Source organism: Ictalurus punctatus, chromosome 2 (assembly GCF_001660625.3).
Source record: "Ictalurus punctatus breed USDA103 chromosome 2, Coco_2.0, whole genome shotgun sequence".
Lineage (NCBI taxonomy): Eukaryota > Metazoa > Chordata > Actinopteri > Siluriformes > Ictaluridae > Ictalurus > Ictalurus punctatus.
This window is the reverse complement of record NC_030417.2, coordinates 29,083,920-29,102,936: the sequence shown is the minus strand read 5'-3', so window position 1 is coordinate 29,102,936 and position 19,017 is coordinate 29,083,920. Positions and strand designations below refer to the sequence as shown.

Here is a 19,017-nt window from a genome sequence, read left to right as displayed (position 1 = left end):
ACATGGGTTTTTGTTGTTCTTTTGTTGTCCCTCCATTGGGTTCCGGCTATCTGACTTGTTTTAAATGCTTGCTTAATAGCAAAGGCACATTCCCTCAGTGCTTTCTAAATTCCAGTTCACATACCTTCCCGTGTTTTCAGCTTGAAATCCTAGTGAAGGTCACCGAACTTAATGTGTCCGCTTGTGTGATGCTTGAGTACTAGTTAGTTGCACAACTTGAACCGATTGGATCAGCTCCTGAGGAAAATTCATCATGGCAGCAAGGCTTCAAATTTTGATGTAGATTCTGGTTTCCTTTCATTGTAATTGGAATTGCCTGATTGATATTACATGGTTTTTCCAGCAGTTTTTTGGTGACGATGGTTTTTGCCATTTTTCCACTTTTAGAGAATGGTCTTAGTTGTTGCTTTATTTTTCACCCGTAAACAAATAGCTTACTTGTGTATTTAAATACTCTGGCTAGCTAACCTATCTAGCTGGGCAAATGCGATTTCAATGATTTCAATGATAATGTTTTGTATACAGCAAGCACAGCTGTGACTGTGGACCATCCCGCTCACTGTACACATCTCTCTGGCCTTGCGCAGAAAGTTCTGGGAAACGTTCATCTCCATCTGCCATGATAACGGCAGTCTGCATGGGATCACATTCGAGCAGATCAAGGCCCAGCTGGAGGCTCTGGAGCTAAAGAAGACCTACGTGCTGAACCCACTGGCTCCCGAGTTCATCCCCCGAGCCCTAAGAGCCCAGCAGCCCCAGGGACCCGGCAAACACCAGCACTCCCCACCTAAGGTATGACCCAAATACCATCCTTCTAAAGCTAAATCACTAAAGCAAATAGGCTTACGCTGTGCTCACAACAGCAGAGATGTTTATTTCACAGTTATCAAATCCCTCTACTACTACTGGTAGCGCCAAGCTAGTGTGATGTATAATCAAACAGCAGTTAGGTACCACACGTACTACCTACAAAATACATACAAAACCACCCATTTAGCCCCAAATTTAAAAAAACACTCTCGGGAAATGTGTTTGTATATAAAATGCTTCCACACATCAAGCCTCTAGTAGCATAGTGAGTATTACTGACAGGCTCAGGAGCTACGTGTAGGATTCATTATACGCTCACTGGGCGTGGCCACATTGTTAAACATCGCATTTGTGCAAAGCAGAACCCCCATTTCAGCTTTTTACACCAATCCTCCTGCCCATTTCACATTAACAGTTGGTCTACCTCCCACTGCTGTACATCATCAGCTCACTTGAAAGTGAACTAATTCCAGCTACTGTGTTGTCTTGTTGATGTCGGTGTGAGCCCAGGGTGAGAAGCGTAATATTACTGGGAACTGTTATCGCTTTCTGATCGCTAAACAATCTTTCCCAAATGCACAACTTACACACTGTAAGCTTGGTAGTGACTGTAAGCTTGGTAGTGCTGTTTTGAGTGTGGTTGTATAGATTTGAAGAATTAATTAGGTAATGCTTCCTTAGATCTAGAACTGGGTATGGATATTTTAGGCCAGTTTTTTGTGTGTATAGTAACATAGTTAGGACCTACTATAGTAGTAGTAGTAGTAGTAGTAGTAATAATAATAATAATAATAATAATAAAGCTGTAGTTTATAGACCACCTTTAAAAGCAGCTTCTCACAGCACTGTACACAAAATAAGCAGTACATAGTAAAAAATGTAAAAAATAAACGTAAACATCAGCAAGCAAATACTAGTTTAAAAAAAGTATGTCTTGTGTTGAGCTTTAAAAATCTCCTGGGTCTGAGCTTCCCTAAGTTGAAGAGAAGGAGAATTCCAATTTGTAGGAGCATAGACAGAAAAATAGTAGCTTTTGAATCACCTAAATAAAATTTGGAAAATGTGACACACTGGTCAGAAAACCAAAACCATAAACGTAAATGCTGTATTTTTAAAATGGGGGAGAAAAAACATGACCAGTAATTAATTGAAAGGGTTAAATTGCTTGAGGTATTTATTGGAAAGCAGTTACAGTTGTTTAGCCCTAAAGTAATCTAAGCTAAAAATGTTTGCAACATGTCAGACCGTGCGTGACTGGGCGCTGGGTTGTTCTGGCTGTGGGCAGAGCCCGGTGTGTGTTCAGACATATGTGAATGAGAGAAGAGTGCTCGCCTTCTGCCTGTGTGACCTGTCAGGTGAGGAGAATGTGTTGAAGCATGAGTCAAGCAGGAGCAAACTCTCAGTTGAATAATACGTCAATCAATCCTACTCCCAGAGGAGGAGGGAGATAAACATGCTAGAGAAGATGATTGGGATATGAAGTCCTCTCAACTTATCTCTCTCTGCCTTACAGGCAGTGTCTCTTCTTCCCTTGGCCTCTTTTGAACACTTACTCTTTCTTTCTTGCCCCTCTTGCGAGTTTGATAATTCACTTTCCTCTTGTCTTTTATTGTTCTTGTTTTTTCCCCCCGTTCCTTTATTGGATTGCTTTTGTTTCCTTCTTTTTTCAGGTCAACCCATTTTGTCTTAAGATTAAAGGAGACATCATATGGCCTTTTGCTCTCTGATTGGAGTGATTGGCTGTATTATTTGTATACTGTTAAGCATGACCTTCATGGAAGCTTTGTGGGAAGACTTGCCTACTAATGTGATAAATGATTTGCTTCAAAGACTACTAATATCTGAGATTAATGCTGTTTGTGATGAGAGTTGAATGCAGCACCGCTGTCCTCCCATTGTTTGTGTTTGCTGGCGCTACCGAGTTATTCCTTCTGAGAGCCGTCTAATAGCTCAAACTTTTGAATTTGAAGTGCATTGAAAAAGTCTCCCCAAACCTGACCAGAAAAGGCCACCTATCTATTTGAGCTTATTTGATTCTGTGATTAATGTGCTCTTGTTGCTATGGAAACTGTTCTTGAAAGCCAGAGTAACTTTTCTAAACATAAAAGAAGGAATGAGCAAAAGGGGAGGGGGTCTGTAACGGACGTCTACTGTATTAATAACTCATCTGAAACAGGCTTCAATATATCAACACAGTCTGAGCTCTCATGGGCAGCAGTTTTCCATGTGGCCTTTCAATAGTCCAGTGCTGCCTACAGTTATCCTCTGAATCACACCTCTTGTTCTCATGCAGAACAATAACCGTAATTAAATTTGTCCTTTAGTCGTTTACTGAATGAGGGTTTTCATGTTATAAGAATACTTCAGTGAGTCCACAAAATAGCAAATCTACAATGATAAAATGGTCTTTGATTAAATTTTATGCATATTTCTGGTAAGAATATTTTAATGCTACTAGATGAAAGATTTTGGAGATTCTCTCACTTGGTTAAAAAAAAAAAAAAAGAAAGAAATGAATTGTTTGCAGACTCGATGTGGAAGAACATTTAAGTGGGTTGTGCTGCATCATGGCTGTGAGTGGCATGTCAATACAAATTCACACATACCTGAGTTTAAATTACAAAATACAGGAAAACTCACAAACACCTCCCATTTATCGCTCACACGGTTATCATGAGTTCTCTAGCTCAGCAACTTCACAATTAGGTGACAATTCAAACTCCACAACAAGGATAAATTGGATGATTGCTATCTATTATTCACTGGCTTCCCACTAAATTAAAGACTTAAAAAAAACCTAACATGTTCAGCAAGAAAAAAAAGCTAAACTCCTCAATCCGTTTTTCTCTTCTGGTATAATATCGAGTCTTTCTCTCTCACACACATACACACTCCTGTTTGCTTTGTTTTTACTCTTCTGAGTGGCAGCTGGTTCTCATCTGTCACTGTGCAGTCACACTTTAGTGCCTGAAGTTTGGGGCGTGATGATGATTGATGTATCTGAATTGGCGTATAACATATTCATACAAATTTGTCTTTGAAAATCCTGTCACATATCTTTTTTTTTGGTCCTCAGCTCCGTTTTTAAAATGTATTTATTTATTGGTTAATTGAAAAAATCTATTCATGGTAGCTTTAATCAGATGAAGAGATGAAGGGAACTTAATTAGTACAAATAAGCAAGCTGTTGAAATTTAAGATTACTATTAAGATTTAAGATTATTAATCTTTCTCGGTTAGGAAAGTTTTTCGAATCCCTTCTCTCTTTTGGCTGTATTCGTTCTATATTTTTGGTGTTTGCTGTAAATGCGTTCCTTTTTCAAGAGACTGTATTTTAAAGATAATTTTGTAAAATCCAAATAAGCTTTATAGATGGTTATTGGAAAGGGTTTAAGCAATGTTTTTCATACTTGTTCAATGAACCAGTTAAGGTCACAGTTACAATAACTTAGGACAATAAAGAGACCTTTCTACTGAGTCTGAAAAACACCAGAAGAAAGATGCCTAGGGTTCCTGCGTGAACATGCCATTGGCCTGCTGCAGGGAGGCATGAGGACTGCAGATGTGGCCAGAGCAGTAAACTGCAATGTCTGTAATGTAAGACGCATAAGACAGTGCTACAGGGAGGACAGCTGATCGTCCTTGCAGTGGCAAACCATGTGTAACCGTGTACCACCCCCCACCCCACCAGTTGGGAGCAACTTGGGGTTTATTGTCTTGCCCAAGGACACTTCTGCATTTGGGGTCATGTGGGCCGGGAATCGAACCGCCAACCCTACGATTAGTGGACAACCCGCTCTACCACCTGAGCCACAGCTCAGATGTCTATTAGAATTTGGTTCAGCCTTGGTCACCATGACATTATGACGATCATATCTTTTAGACCAGGGGTGTCCAATCTTATCCGGAAAGGTCTGGTGTGGGTGCAAGTTTTCATTCCAACCAAGCAGAAGCCACACCTGAGTCTATTGAAAGCCAGGATCAACGGATTAAACTGGTGGAATCAGGTGTGGCTCCTGCTTGGTTTAAATGAAAACCTGCACCCACACCGGCCCTTTCATGTCAGCCAACAATGGCACATATTGCAGTTATTGAAAAGATAAGCACTGCAATCTGTTGTCAGCGATTTGCTGAGTGCCTTTAACAGTGATCGAACTGGCCCCAGTTAGCATTCGGATGGGCGCAATCACTTAATTGGCCATTGACGCCTTGACGTGTCATTCTGCCTGCACACAAATGCCATTGATCTGTTGTGAAAAGGAATGTCTCCTCGTGGATTACATCAATGGACTCTGATTTGGGACGTTGTTGGCAGCACCACAAATGTGAGCTTCAAGAGCCTGTGTGCTGCCTCCATGCAATTACACCATGAAGAAAGGAATTATTTGGCACGTAAGTGGCTAAATGAAGGCACCGCTGTCCCAGCAGTGCTTCCGCCATTGTTCCCATTCCCAACTCATCATTGTTCAAAGCCCATTCAACCAGTCTTGTCACTGTTGTCCCAGTCTGTTCTGATTATGTGTTTTTATGACTGCCACACTGCTGTATTGTGGAATCCGTAGTCTCATGTGGGTGAATGGTTTTTAGGGTGGAAAGTTGCTCTTGAAATTGGATTACGCTGCCCTGTGGTCATTTGTTTTTTGGTTTAACCTCTCCATTTGTAAGCCCAAACACCCCACTGCTAACTCCAGGTCCACCCAACAATAACAAGTGCAGCAGTAGTTGCTTGTCCTCTTCTCCTTAACTCAGTCTGTCCTCTTCTTCACAGGTGAAAGGACAGCTTGCCAATCATGCAGAGCACTTTCCTCCTGAAGGATTTGGTAAGTTTGTCAACCATCCAAACAGGCTTTTGGGATCAATATAGTGCCATACTGGATAGTTGATGGCCTTGTGAAATGCTACAACAAATACACTATAGGCCAAAAGTTGTAATGCAGCACTAACTAATTTTTTATTTTTTTTTCTTTTAATTCAAAAAGTAATAGAAACTAATGTTTATTACCACAGAATAAGAGTCTGACAAGTGGCAGAGTCTGCTGCAGTAGTAAACAGTTTTTAAATGTCTGTAAACTTGTGTGTTGGTGTTGCTTGCTTCAATATTTTGTCCTATAGTGCAAATGTATCCATTTAATTTAGTGCCCTCCACTAATATTGGCACCCTTGGTAAGTATGAGCAAGGAAGGCTGTGAAAAAATTGTCTTTATTGTTTAACCTTTTCATCTTTTGTTCAAAAACTTCACAAAAACACGCTGCTATTGTTTCAGATCCATGAGAGCAAACAAAACACAGGTTTATCATAAAAAATAAAATGTTTGTTAAATATAGGTGTGCAACAATTATTGCTACCCTTTTAGTCAATACTTTGTGCTACCTCCCTTTACCAACATAACAGCTCTGAGTCTTCCCCTATAATACCTGATGAGGTTGGGGAATATATTATAAGGATTTGAGACCATTCCTCCATACAGAATCTCTCCAGATCCTTCACATTTCAAAGTCCACACTGGTGACTCTCCTCTTCAGTTCACCCCACAGGTTTTCTATGGGTTTCAAGTCAGGGGACTGGGATGGCCATGGCAGGATCTTAATTTTGTGGTCAGTAAGCTATTTTTGTGTTGATTTTGATGCATGTTTGTAATATCCAACAACGGCCCATTTTAAGCTTTCTGGCAGAGGCAGTCAGGTTTTCATTTAATATCTCTTCATATTTGATAGTCCATGATGCCATGTATCCTAACAATATGTCCAGGTCCTCTGGCAGAGAAACAGCCCCAAAACATTAAAGAGCCTCCACCCTATTTAACCGTGGGCATGAGGTACTTTTCCATATGGTTGCCGCTCTGTGTGTGCCAAAACCACCAAAACATTTTATTGCCAGAAAGCTCTATTTTGGTTTCATCTGACCATAGAACCCGATTCCATTTGAAGTTCCAGTAGTGTCTGGCAAACTGAAGACACTTGAGTTTATTTTGTCTTGAAACCCTTCCAAACAACTTGTTTTGATGTAGGCGACTTTGGATTGTAGTTTTGGAGACTTTCCGACTCCAAGATGCAACTAACTTCTGCAATTCTCCAGCTGTGATCCTTGGAGATTTTTTGGCCACTCGAACCATCCTCTTCACAGTGCGTTGAGACGATATAGACACACGTCTGATTCCAGGTTGATTCATACCATTTCTAGTTGACTGAAACTTCTTAATTATTGACCTGAAGGTGGAAATGGGCATTTTCAATGCTTGTGCTATTTTCTTTTGGAAAATGGGCGCTTTCCATTTTGTGGAGCTCAACAACCTTTTGCCACACATCACAGCTATATTTCTTGGTCTTACCCATTGTTATGAATGAGTAAGGTAATTTGGCCTATGTGTTACCTCATATTTATATCCCTGTGAAACAGGAAGTCATGGTTGAACAGTTTCCTGTTCCTAGTCACCCAGGTGTACTAAAAATTTTACATATCAATGAGAATATACTTCAAATATAATTTTCTCATATAAAATTCATAGGGGTGCTAATAATTGTTGCAAACCTATATTTAACAAAGTTGTTTTATTTATTTTTTAATTTTTTATAAACCCGTTTTGTTTGCAATTGTTTCATATCCATGAGAGCAGAGTATATAAGGAGAATTTTTTTAAACAAAAGATCAAAAGGTTAAACAATGAAGACAGTTTTTCACAGCTTTCTTTGCACATACTTACCAAGGCTGCCAATATTATCGGAGGGCACTGTACATACACACATTGCAGCATCACCTGGAAGGAATTGTTGGTGCAATACTGAAGGGGGGTATTTTTTTACAGGCTCTGCCCTTTGATGGGAAGTATATGGGAATATTTTTGGTGTGGTTTGCAAGCACTGCTCCTGCAAATCGAAGTCATTAGTTTGTAGATCACTGAGTGATCACTGAGGCATAAAAAGGTGAGAGAGAGCAGAGCCTCGGATTTTTCAGTCATTTAGAGAAAGAAATTGTGTTGAGATCAGTCAAGTGGATCCAGCTTCATCTCAGCCCCACTTCTGTCCAATCAAAACATCAGCCTTCAGTTAGTACATGATAGCAGCTCCTGTTTACTCAGACTTACTCCTCTGGATTGCTCGGAGTGGTTTAGTAAATAATCTTGTGTTTGTGAATGTGTGTGTTAGAGAAAGACATGAAACCAGGGCCCTGTTTTTCACAGTCTAAGATAAGGTTATGTATGCCAGATTTACTAATCATGATCATTTCAAATGGGCAAAACTGAAGCAGAGTCAGGAGTTTATTGCTTATGTGAGATTTTGCTAGTTTATTTATGATCAGTTTGCTATTGTGGGTTAGTGAATTAGTAAAATTGAGCCTATATTTTGGGGGAGGGGTAGTGTGTGTGGGTGGGAAGGGGTGCAGGGTAGGGCAGGGGAATAAATCTGTAATGCGATGTTCAAAAAGCACAAGTGTGAAGGTCAGGTGTCCACAAACTTTTGGCTACATAGTGTATACTGTATGTGCTGGAAGCCGGATGTTGAATTTAAATCCTGGAAAGGCAGTTTTATTTCATCTGGGGGCTCGACTGACAATACGTAGTCACTAACGTGGTACTAACAGCAAAGTGTGTGGCTTTTCATCTATTTAAATTTCTTCAATACAATTTCATTATCTCAATTTTTTAAATTTTTTAAAACTATAATTGAGTGTGTGGTTTAGTATGTGTATTCAACTGTATGTTTTCAATCAGCATCAACAGTTGCAAGAGCCTTTGAGAAACAAATATTGTGTAACCATTTGGATAATGTTCTAGTAGTGACCATTTCATTGACAGTTTCACAGACTGTTCACTGTTACATGTCTGTGGCATTCATTAGCATCCTGCTGTGATGCTACTCTCATGCTTCTTGTGATTGCTCTGATTGTCTTGGCTCACTGTTCTGTGTGTGTTTAGTTCAGCCCAGCGCTGCTGTGTTAATGGGGAATCCCATCCAGGCTTTCACTCCAACGGGAGGAGGAGCCCCACCCTCTGGCAAATCCCCCAGTCCTGTACAGCGCATTGACCCTCACACTGGAGCCAGCATCCTTTATGTGCCCGCTGTCTATGGGGGCAACATGGTCATGCCTATGTCTCTTCCAGTGAGTGTTGCCTCTGACATAGCTGACTTGTGCTTATGATGCTCTCAATGTCCACTTTATTAAGAACAGTACATGTGTTTCTAATAAAGTGGATGGTGAGTGTATACGGCTTTACGTCTGGTAACTGGGTAGAAATAGGAGAGGAAGGAGGATTCTGCTGCTCTGTTTTCTTAGAGAATTGACCAGTTTGCTGGACCACAAGCATATCTTGGTCATCTGTTTAAACACAGATCTGGGTAATTAAAATGATGTGCTATTTCCAGTGTATGATTGTCCAGTATTTATGAACCAGGTGATTGTGTGTGTAAACAGTGATTAGGGTCCTCCAGCCACTCTCTGGCATTTTCATAATAGATTCATTTGAACTAAACCAAAATTATAAAATTACACGCGAGTAAAACTTGCACAAGCCAGTTCTTCTCTTATTAAACCCATAATTTATTTAAATTATCTCTCATTTTTTTAATGCACCCACATTATCTCTACTAAAGCCTCTTCTGTTGCAATATGTTGCAGTTGCCATGGCCAGGCTATCAGAACCGCTTTGCCATGGACCCTCGCATCATGAGCCACCAGGCAGCCATGGCAGCCTATAACCTGAACCTACGGCCCGCCGTCAGTCGGGCATCACCAGTGCTTTATGGTCTGAACCAGCCATCCCCGCTAGGCATTGGCCAACTGCCAGCCACTGACAAGGACCTGCTGCAGGAACCTACTGCCAATGGTACTGTACTCCTACATGTTCTGTGTTCTTGTATTTTTGAAAATTCACTCATGAAATTCACAGGTAAATGGTCTGCACTTATATAGCGCTTTGTTCCAAAGCTCTTTACACTGTGTCTCATTCACCCATTCACACACACGCTTACACACCAATGGTAGCAGAGCTGTGCTAACTTGCCATCGGGAGCAACTTGGGGTTCAGTGTCTTGCCCAAGGACACTTCAGTATGTGGAGTCATGTGGGCCAGGAATCGAACCGCCAACCCTACGATTAGTGGACAACCCGCCCTACCACTTGAGCCATAGTTACTGTAAACGAGCATGTGTGTTTATAAGATTTATAAGATGATCTTCCTGATAATGTCTTTTACAGCTTCTACAGCTTGTAATATTTCCTTCTTTTAAGCTATGTTTTTAAAAGCTATGCATTTAATCTGAAAATAATAAAAATTTATATTGTTTACTTTTAGCACACATGGCTAAATATATGATTTAGAATTATGTGAATAATATGATTTAAAAATCTGCGAATTTAAATGGTTTTTTGGTTTTTTTTTCCACATTTGCCTATCATGTAAACCAGAAAGCCTTTCACTTTTCACAATTTTATCAAACCAGTGGAAGGTGAAAATATCTTAGAAAAGCAACCATGCTGTTTAGAGTGACCTGTGTTTACTCTTGATGCATTTTGTATTTGTGAAAAAGGTGAGAAACTGTTCTGTTAATTTGTTAGCGAGTCTTGGTGTAGCTCTCATACAACGGTCTTTTCATAGTGTGCTGGTTTGAGGCTCAAATGTACTGATGCACCATGTTCTTTACAGGAAAGGTTGATATTAATGGAAAACTCGAACATAGCAGGCTGCTGACACCTGAAAGGAAAGCTTCTGAGCTGAAGGAGAAACAGGTGATCTATCCATTCATCCATTTATTTGTCATTACATAAGACTTTGTTGAGTACATAACAGAATGCATGCATTCTGTAATAAACACTTACAATCAGAAAATTCCATGAATACCGATCAGTTGATTAAGTCTTGTTATATCGACTGCCCTCTTTCCCAGGGAGAACCCGAGCCGGGTCAGAACAAAAGCCCCGAAACCCACGCCGGCCTGGTGTTTCCCTCTAGCCGTCTTCTACGTAAAGACCCACCTGCTCAGCGTCCGCCACTCGGCTTCCCTTTACCCCCTCCTCACCCAGCATTTGCCCCCCATGCCCCTCCAGGCTCCCTGGCACATTATGGCCTTCCCAGACCTCCCCTACGTGTGCAGACCCAACAGCCACAGCCGTCTGCCTTCCCTCCCTCATTTTTCAGCGGACATCCTCTGGCCCAGCGCACCCTGCACTCTCCGGGGCTGGACGGCCTTGACGGAGGGGAGAGCCTGATGGGCACTGTGCCTGATGAATTGAAGAACGTTGTGAGAGGAATGCCTCCCCAGCACCAACCCCATCAGCAGCCAATGCGCCTCAACAGCTTTGGGGAGGAGAGTCTCGACTCGCTGCTTGGCGAATCGCTGGGTACGTATGCTCTCTGTGCTGCTTTTAGAGTCACTGTTGGCACTTCAACCCAGAATCAAAACGCTGCATGACTGGAACAGAGAACTGAGAGTGTCAAGGGCCTGGGGGTGGCATCATTTTCTCATTATGACCGTAAATGATCAGTAAAGCATCTTTGGTTATTTACATGCCTACCATTTCAGAAAAGACATGTTCAAGGGGTTTTGATGATCATTAAAAAATAAAATAAAATTAGGAATTATAACAAAAAATTAAACATAACTGCACAGACTTTTTGGTTGCAGTGTCTGTGCTGTCTGTAGTGCTCAAAATATTTGGTAATAATTGTCAATATTTGTTTGATAATGTTGATTGTTTTGCCCTAATCAAGTTCTGATATGCCCCCAATATGGTTATGTGTAATGCATGACCATTTTGCTGTTAAATAATCTGATCTGTCCATCTGCTTGCTAGTCTAATGAGCAGCAGGTTTTCCAAACCTTGCCAGGCAGCTTATGCTGGTAGCTTTTATTTAACTGAGTCGCCATGAATTCTCAACAAAATCGGACTGAATTGTTTTAATGAAAATGAATAGGCTTTTATGTTCATGCCTGTTGCAAACACACACTTACAACCTGCGTTGTTTTCAGATGGTCAAAGCTGTTCTGGCATGGAGACGATGGCTCCTCAACCACAGCAGCAGCAGCCGGTGCGTCTAGGCCAGTGGAATGAGCCAGGGCCCTTCTTGCAAGGGACTGTGCCTCCTTTCACCCTGGCCCAGCAGTTGGCACACCTAGGTCAGCCAGGCATGCGGATCCCCCAGCAACTGCTTCGTGCCAACTGGGGCCTGGGCACCGCTGCTGAGGATGATCCCCGAGCACCCATGCCCAGGTCAGTGCGAGCTCTATGCAAAACTGGTCAATACAGTATGACTGAAAGAGGGTTTGTGCAATATATCTTTATTCAGTTTGAATGACCTGTTAATTAGCGAGTTTAATACAGTTGCCATTTCATCAGGTGCACCTACATCGTACCTATTATATTGATGCACTTTAGAGGTATGAAATAACCACATATGGTCACAACTGGGAAGGTTTCACAATATATCCCACTTTTTTTCCTGCCTTCCTGGTTGTGGAGTAGGAAAGCACTTCTCTCTCTTTTAATATGGTCATTAGGAATTTGGTTGTTGAGTTATTCTAATGTGGCCTCTTTCTTCCACTCCTTCCATCTGCAGGTATCCCGGTCTCCCACGTGAGTCACTCCCGCAGGAGTCGTACGAGCCACGTGAAGCTGCTGAAATGCCCCCTCCTCAGTCACGCCTGCTACAGTACCGGCAGGTACAGCAGCCCCACATTCCTGGAGAGCTGCCCTCACCTTCTACTGCCTCTTCTGCCCTCCCGTCATCCACCTCCAGCAGTTCCAACACTCACAATCATACTCCGGCCCCGGGGCCTTTCCCTTACCCAGAGACCAGTCGTGAGCTCCCTTTTCACCAGCAGCAGGCCTTCAGCCAGGCCGCCCTCCCTATACCCCCTGAGCACGTGCCCATCAAGTACCTTCTGCCTGAGGCTCACTGGCATCATGCCGGGACACAGCAGTCACAGACGCTGGCATTTGGCCTGCAGCAGGGCCCCTTCACACAGCTTCAGCTTCAACAGCACAAACAGCAACAGCAGCAGCAGCAGCAGCAGCTCCAGGCCCCTCACAACGCCCTGCACAGTCTAGAAGAGGTGCGACTCCTAAAAGAATGCATCCAAGAAAATAAATTTCTTTCTTTGGTTCCATTTAGTATACTGTACATAGTATAGAAGTAGAACATAGGAAATTAATGCAGTTTGTGTAGAAGCAAAAACTGTTGTTTTTTTTTGTTTGTTTGTTTGTTTTTCTTCTGTTAAATATTGTTTTAATGGAACAGATTCGATGTCTTATTTAAGTTTCTTAGCTTATTCCAATTAAAGGAATAGATTGTGGCTGTTCAGCTAAATCTCTGCATACTGCATCTGTAGTTGTATGTATTAGCACAAACCTGGAATTTTGATAGGTTACCATGTACTAAGAAAAGAACAAAGAATGTTTACTGGAAGTGTAAAAGCAGTTGTTATAAATTATACAGATTTAGAGCTTAATTTACAGATATTAATTCTACACAACTGTTTTGAATGAAAGTCGATTGACTGCTCCAGCAACTGTCTGTAGCCTTGCATTGTAAGTGAATTTTGTGTAATCAGGTTTTTCTTGTCTTCTCACAACAACAACAACAAAAATTAATTTATAGTTTTATCTTCTGGCTTATCAGCATATAAACATTAGCTTGAAAATCTCTGTAGTATTTCTTTAATGTCAGGTTAAAAATAAGGCATGACCAAATTTCTCTTATTCTCTTTTTCTCAGTATGAACCAAGAGGGCCCGGGCGGCCCCTGTACCAGAGGCGGATATCCTCCAGCTCTCCTCAGCCATACGGGGAGAGTGTGGTGCAGTGTAAGGAGTCTCAGGATCCCACAGCCTGTTTCACATACCCCCCTGCAGACCTGTGGCCCAGCCCAGGCCCCGCTCCACTCCACAACATTCCATGCAATGGAGCGAGTCACCTCGTCCCTCAGAGGGATATTTTAGGTGAGATTTTAGGTGCAACACTGAAATCTGTTGGAAGCTGTTTGTTGTTATATTTCTTTGAGGAGAATGCTTCAAATGAGCAGATTTACTTAACAACCCAACTCGACTAAGGAGCACGTTTTTGATGTGTAAGCATTCCCAGTCATGTCGTTTTTTATTTTATTTATTTTTTTTATTGTAGCCTTAACTTTTACCCGTGTTAGAGCAGCGTGTATCAAATCGGCCATAACAGCACGCATCAGTAGCAGGGTTTTCAATTCCTTTGCTTTCAAAATGTTTACATATTCAGAGACAAAAATTTCAGTTCATATGAAATGTTGTACTGTATTGTGGATACATTTATGCCATTCATAACATACAAATAACATTTGTTTTTGTTTTAAAAAAAAATCAAATTAAATAGAAAAATAAGCAAAGGACATGTCTTAAGTCACCTTACTTTCAGCTGTAACAATTTCAAACAGGCACTTCTGTGGCTGAATCACAAATGGTGATTTTTGAATTGTGTATGTCGTGTACCATGTTGGTTCAACAACACCTTGTATTATATCTTATGTAGTAAGAATATATAGTGAATAGGAAGCCATGTGAGACTTATTTCTACATAAAGATGAAACTGGGTAATATCCAAAACTGTCCCAAAAAACCCAGAACATTGCCTGGTCTTTTTTTTCTTCCCCAATCTTCATCGTTTCTGTGCCCACTGTAGCCTCAGATTTCTGCTCTTGGCTGACAGGAGTGGACCATCTGATGTAGCTTTCTGCAGTTGTAGCCCATGCACTTCCAGGTTCAACGTGTTATGGCCATTCTCTTTCATCAACAAGCCAAGCTCCCACTCCCTGGACGTTTTTCGTTTTTCACACCAGTGTGTGTAAACTCTAGAGACTGTTCTAAAGTAGCATATAATGTAATGCACCACTTTTCAGAAAGCTTTGTGATGTTACTTTCAGAAACACGTGCTGCAGCCAAAGTGTCTGGAACTGTCGCAGGTTCAGGAACAGTTTACCTAAGAGAACTGATGCAATTTTAAGGCAAAGGATGGTCAAACAAAATATTGAATTTCAGTGTTTTTTCCTGTTTGCTGCTTTTTGAGTCAGATTTTATATATAACAATGTCATTTCATCCAAGGCATTTTGGGTTTAACTAATATTATGTGTGCCTTTTGAGCAGCACTGTGTATGTATGTGGGAGCGTGTGTGGTGTATGTGGTGTATATGATGTATACCACTGTACATCATTGCCTATAATTCTGTGCTGATCCCCTTTTCAGTATCTAAGGCGGTGAATGCTGCAGAGGAACACGTCCAGGCTGAGTGTGTGCAGCAGCCTCCTCACTCCGCTGGCCTTGCAGCGCTTCAGCAGCATGGACAGTTTCCTGCCCTTCTTCCCAGCAAGCAGACCCCCCCAGACCCGGGAGGAGTGGGCTCCATGCAAGCCTCAGGCCACAACAAACCCCCTGCCATGTCCTACGCCAGCGCCCTCCGAGCTCCCCCCAAGCCCCGCTGCCCGCTGCCTGAGCAGACCAAAAAGAACAGCGACCCCATCTCTCTGTTACAAGACCTTAGCATAGGGAGTTCCAATAGTAGCAATGGCTATTACTCGTATTTTAAGTAAGTGAATATATGAATATATATGAATTATATACACCCTATTGAGTGAAAATGCTAAAAAAAAAAAAAAAAAAAAAAAAAAAAAATGAATAACAATCTACAAAAAAAATTCAACAATTAAAAAAAACAAAAAAAAAACAGCTTTTGATTTTGGTCGGATAGTTAGCCTTTTGTGTTTTATTATTTTTTACTTAATTTAGTTAGTCGTTTCTTTTACAGTTTGACATCTGTGGTTTTACAAACGGAAATCAGCATATATAAAGAAAATACCAAAATGTTGAAGAAAAACACGCAAAAATTCATAAAAACCAAACAAAACAAACAAAAAAAGATTTTTAAAAACACCACAAATTGGTTGACCACTTAGCTGCCCGTCTTTCTTTTCTTCTAATTATGTCTGCTCTCATTGTATCTATTATCTGAAGTAAAGTTGTTGAAGTGATTTTATTTACCAGCTGGCTTTTTAATGATGAGTTCATTAATCATTATCAGTGTGTTTTCTCGTGCCAGCAGCTGAGTGGTGAACTGACTCGGACAAAAATTATTATAAAAAGTTGTATAGCTGTAGACAAACTTTTCTCAGACTGTACATAAGAATAAATAAATAAAAGAGATGAATTCTGTGTGCTTCATTTACATTGCCACAGTAAGAACTTCTTTTATGTTAATTTCTAAAGTTTGAGATGGATGAGAGATTTCAAAATGTTCTCTATACAAAATTAACAGTTTGCAAATCTATAGACTAAACATTGCTCATATGAGATTTGGGCAGTAATTTGCCTTGATAGAAACTAATTTTTTTTTTTTTTTTTTTTTTTTTTTTTTACAGCTTTTGTGGAAATTAATGAAATAATTTATGTGGAAGAAAAGTAAAAATCACATGCTGTATAATACTTATCATCTTACAATCACTTAAGCATACATGAATTCACAATATGAAGTTAATGCAGCTGATTATGAATAGGGGATAGGAAAATCATTCTTTACAATCCATTAATGTCCTATTTTTACATCCTCAATTCCAAAAAACGTGGAACACTGTGTAAACTAAATAAAAACAGAATGCAATGATTTGCAAATCTCAAACACACGTTATTCACAATAGAACATAGAAAACATATATGTTTAAACTGAGGAAATGTACGATTTAAAGAAAAAAAAAAGGGTAGTTTTTTTCTAGCCGCAACACGGCTGGAAAGTAAGTGTTACTAAAAAGAAACAGCTGGAGGTTAATTTGCAACAGGTCACTAAAATGATTGGGTATAAAAGGAGTATCTTAGAGAGGCAGAATCTTTCAGAAGTAAAGACAGGCAGAGGTTCACCAATCTGCAAAAAACTGCATCTATAATTTGGGAAACAATTTCAGAATAATGTTCCTCAATGTAAAATTGAGAAGACTATAAATATCATCTACAGTACATAACATCATCAAAATATTCTGAGAATCTGGAGAAATCTCTGTGAGCAAGGGACAAGGGTGAAAATCAATATTGCATGTTCGTGATCTTCGGGCCCTCAGGCTGCACTGCATTAAAAACAGGCATGACTCTGTAATGGAAATCACTGCTTGGGCTCAGAAACACCTCCAGAACTCATTGTCTGTGAACACAGTTGACCGTGCTATCCACAAATGCTGGTTAAAGCTTCTATCATACAAAGAAGAAGCCATATGTAGACGTGATCCAGAAACACCGAAGACTTCTTTGGGCCAAAGCTCATTTAAAATGGACCAAGGAAAAGTGTTCTGTGGTCAGACGAATCAAATTTGGAATTCTTTTTTGGAAACCATGGACACCGCGTCCTCTAAACTAAAGAGGAGAGGGACCATCCGGCTTTTTACCAGCCCTCAATTCAAAAGTCTGCATCTCCGAAGGTATTGGAGAGCATTAGTGCTTATGGAATGGGCGGCTTGAACATCTGGAAAGGCACCATCGAAGCTGAAAGGTATGTACAGGTTTTAGAGCAACATATGCTTCCATCCCATCTTTACTTCTGAGAGACTCTGCCTCTCTAAAATACTTTTTTTATACCCAATCATGTTACTGACCTGTTGCCAATTAACCTAATTAGTTGCAAAATCTTCTTCCAGCTGTTTCTTTTTAGTGACACTTACTTTTTCCATCCTTTTGTTGCCCCGTCCCAATTTTTTTGAGACGTGTTGCGGCCATCAAATTCAAAATTACCTTATTGTTTCCTTAAAATGGTACATTTCCTCAGTTAAAACATTTTGATATGATTTCTATGTTCTATTGTGAATAACATACAGGTTTATGAGCTTTGAAAATCATTGCATTCTGTTTTTATTTACATTTTACCCAGTGTCCCAACTTTTTTGGAATTGGGCTTGTGCTTAGATATGACAACTACATAAGAGAGACCACAGCAGAATGAACACATTCTTGTTCCATTAGACTTTGGACACTGGTGGGTTGTGACCTGAGAGCCACATGAGAGAGAGAGAGAGAGAGACATAATCAGCTTGTCTTGTTTCTCATTTGTCCTGAGAACAAAGAGAAATGGCGATTATATTTGCCCCTGCAGTCCTGGACTTGCTTCCATCGTTAGAACTCCAGCTTTGTGTTCAGCCGTTGAGTGTAGACATTATTTGCTGCTGGAAAAACAACAGTCATTATTCTGTTTTGGTGAGTGAGCCACTTAAAACAGAGGTGTTAATAATGTCATTTTGTTTTGTGTGTGTGACAGTCACCGAAAACCCTTCACATGGTCACATTTTTACATTCCTGACAAATTTGAAAGAATTCTATGTTTACAACAGGAAATAAGTTCTCACGTTGATTATCCGCATCATCCACATCAGTCTATGTTTAATCACCTGAGGTAAACGTCACTTGTGGCATTTAAACACAAGACTTCATCGTATCTTCACTCGACTGATCTCCGGTGCTGTAACAATCACTGATTAATTCAATTCTGCCGACTAAATTACTTCTCTCAACTATGTGGCTGCACTGGAGCGTTTTTTGCTATGGCATGTTAACAATCCAAAAACTTGATCAAAGGATGACATTCGATGCAACAGGAAATCACTCTTAACTAACAAAGTTTTAGATGTTTTCAGATGGATTGACTGCATTTACTACTGTGTTTGTTAAACTGGTTCCCATCATGATCTTTGCAGACAGACAACCAAGGCAGGGTTAGAAATTTGCCTGAACAAATACAGATCTACATTGTTTTGGTGAAATGTACACTATGTGGACACCTGACCAATCATACCCATGTGCTTGCTGAACATCCCATTCCGGATGTAATCCTCCCTTTACGGTTATAATAACCTCCACTGTTCTGGGAAGGCTTTCCACTAGATTTCGGAAATGCCAACGTCAGTACTTGACCTCACTAATGCTCTTGTGGTTGTGGGGATTTGCAAGTACTGATGTTGGTTGAAGAGACCTGGGATGTAGTCATCTTCCAGCTCATCCCAAAAGTGTTGAGTGGGATTGGGGTCAGGACTGGAGTTCTTCCACACCAATCTTGGCAAATCATGTCTTCCTGGACCTCGCTTTGTGCACATGGACATTGTCATGCTGGAACATGTTTGGGCTCCTTACTTCAAGTCAAGGGAAATCTCAATACTATATCATACAAAGACATTCTAAACCAGAGGGGTCTCCAAAGTCCGGGCCCAGGACCAACTGTGGCC

General features: G+C 40.7%; 1 protein-coding gene across 1 annotated transcript in view; it reads left to right on the top strand.

Annotated features, from left to right (window-relative positions):
• The window catches only part of helz (helicase with zinc finger), a 53,266-nt gene extending 37,295 nt beyond the window's left edge, over nt 1–15,971 (top strand). The window contains exons 22-31 of the mRNA XM_017494478.3: nt 588–792; nt 5,579–5,630; nt 8,724–8,908; nt 9,425–9,632; nt 10,452–10,534; nt 10,693–11,146; nt 11,776–12,016; nt 12,363–12,858; nt 13,520–13,742; nt 15,014–15,971. Coding sequence (XP_017349967.1) covers nt 588–792; nt 5,579–5,630; nt 8,724–8,908; nt 9,425–9,632; nt 10,452–10,534; nt 10,693–11,146; nt 11,776–12,016; nt 12,363–12,858; nt 13,520–13,742; nt 15,014–15,357 — 2,491 coding nt within the window. The 3' untranslated portion in view covers nt 15,358–15,971. The remainder of the gene's footprint in view (nt 1–587; nt 793–5,578; nt 5,631–8,723; nt 8,909–9,424; nt 9,633–10,451; nt 10,535–10,692; nt 11,147–11,775; nt 12,017–12,362; nt 12,859–13,519; nt 13,743–15,013) is intronic.
• Nucleotides 15,972–19,017: the final 3,046 nt, after the last annotated feature.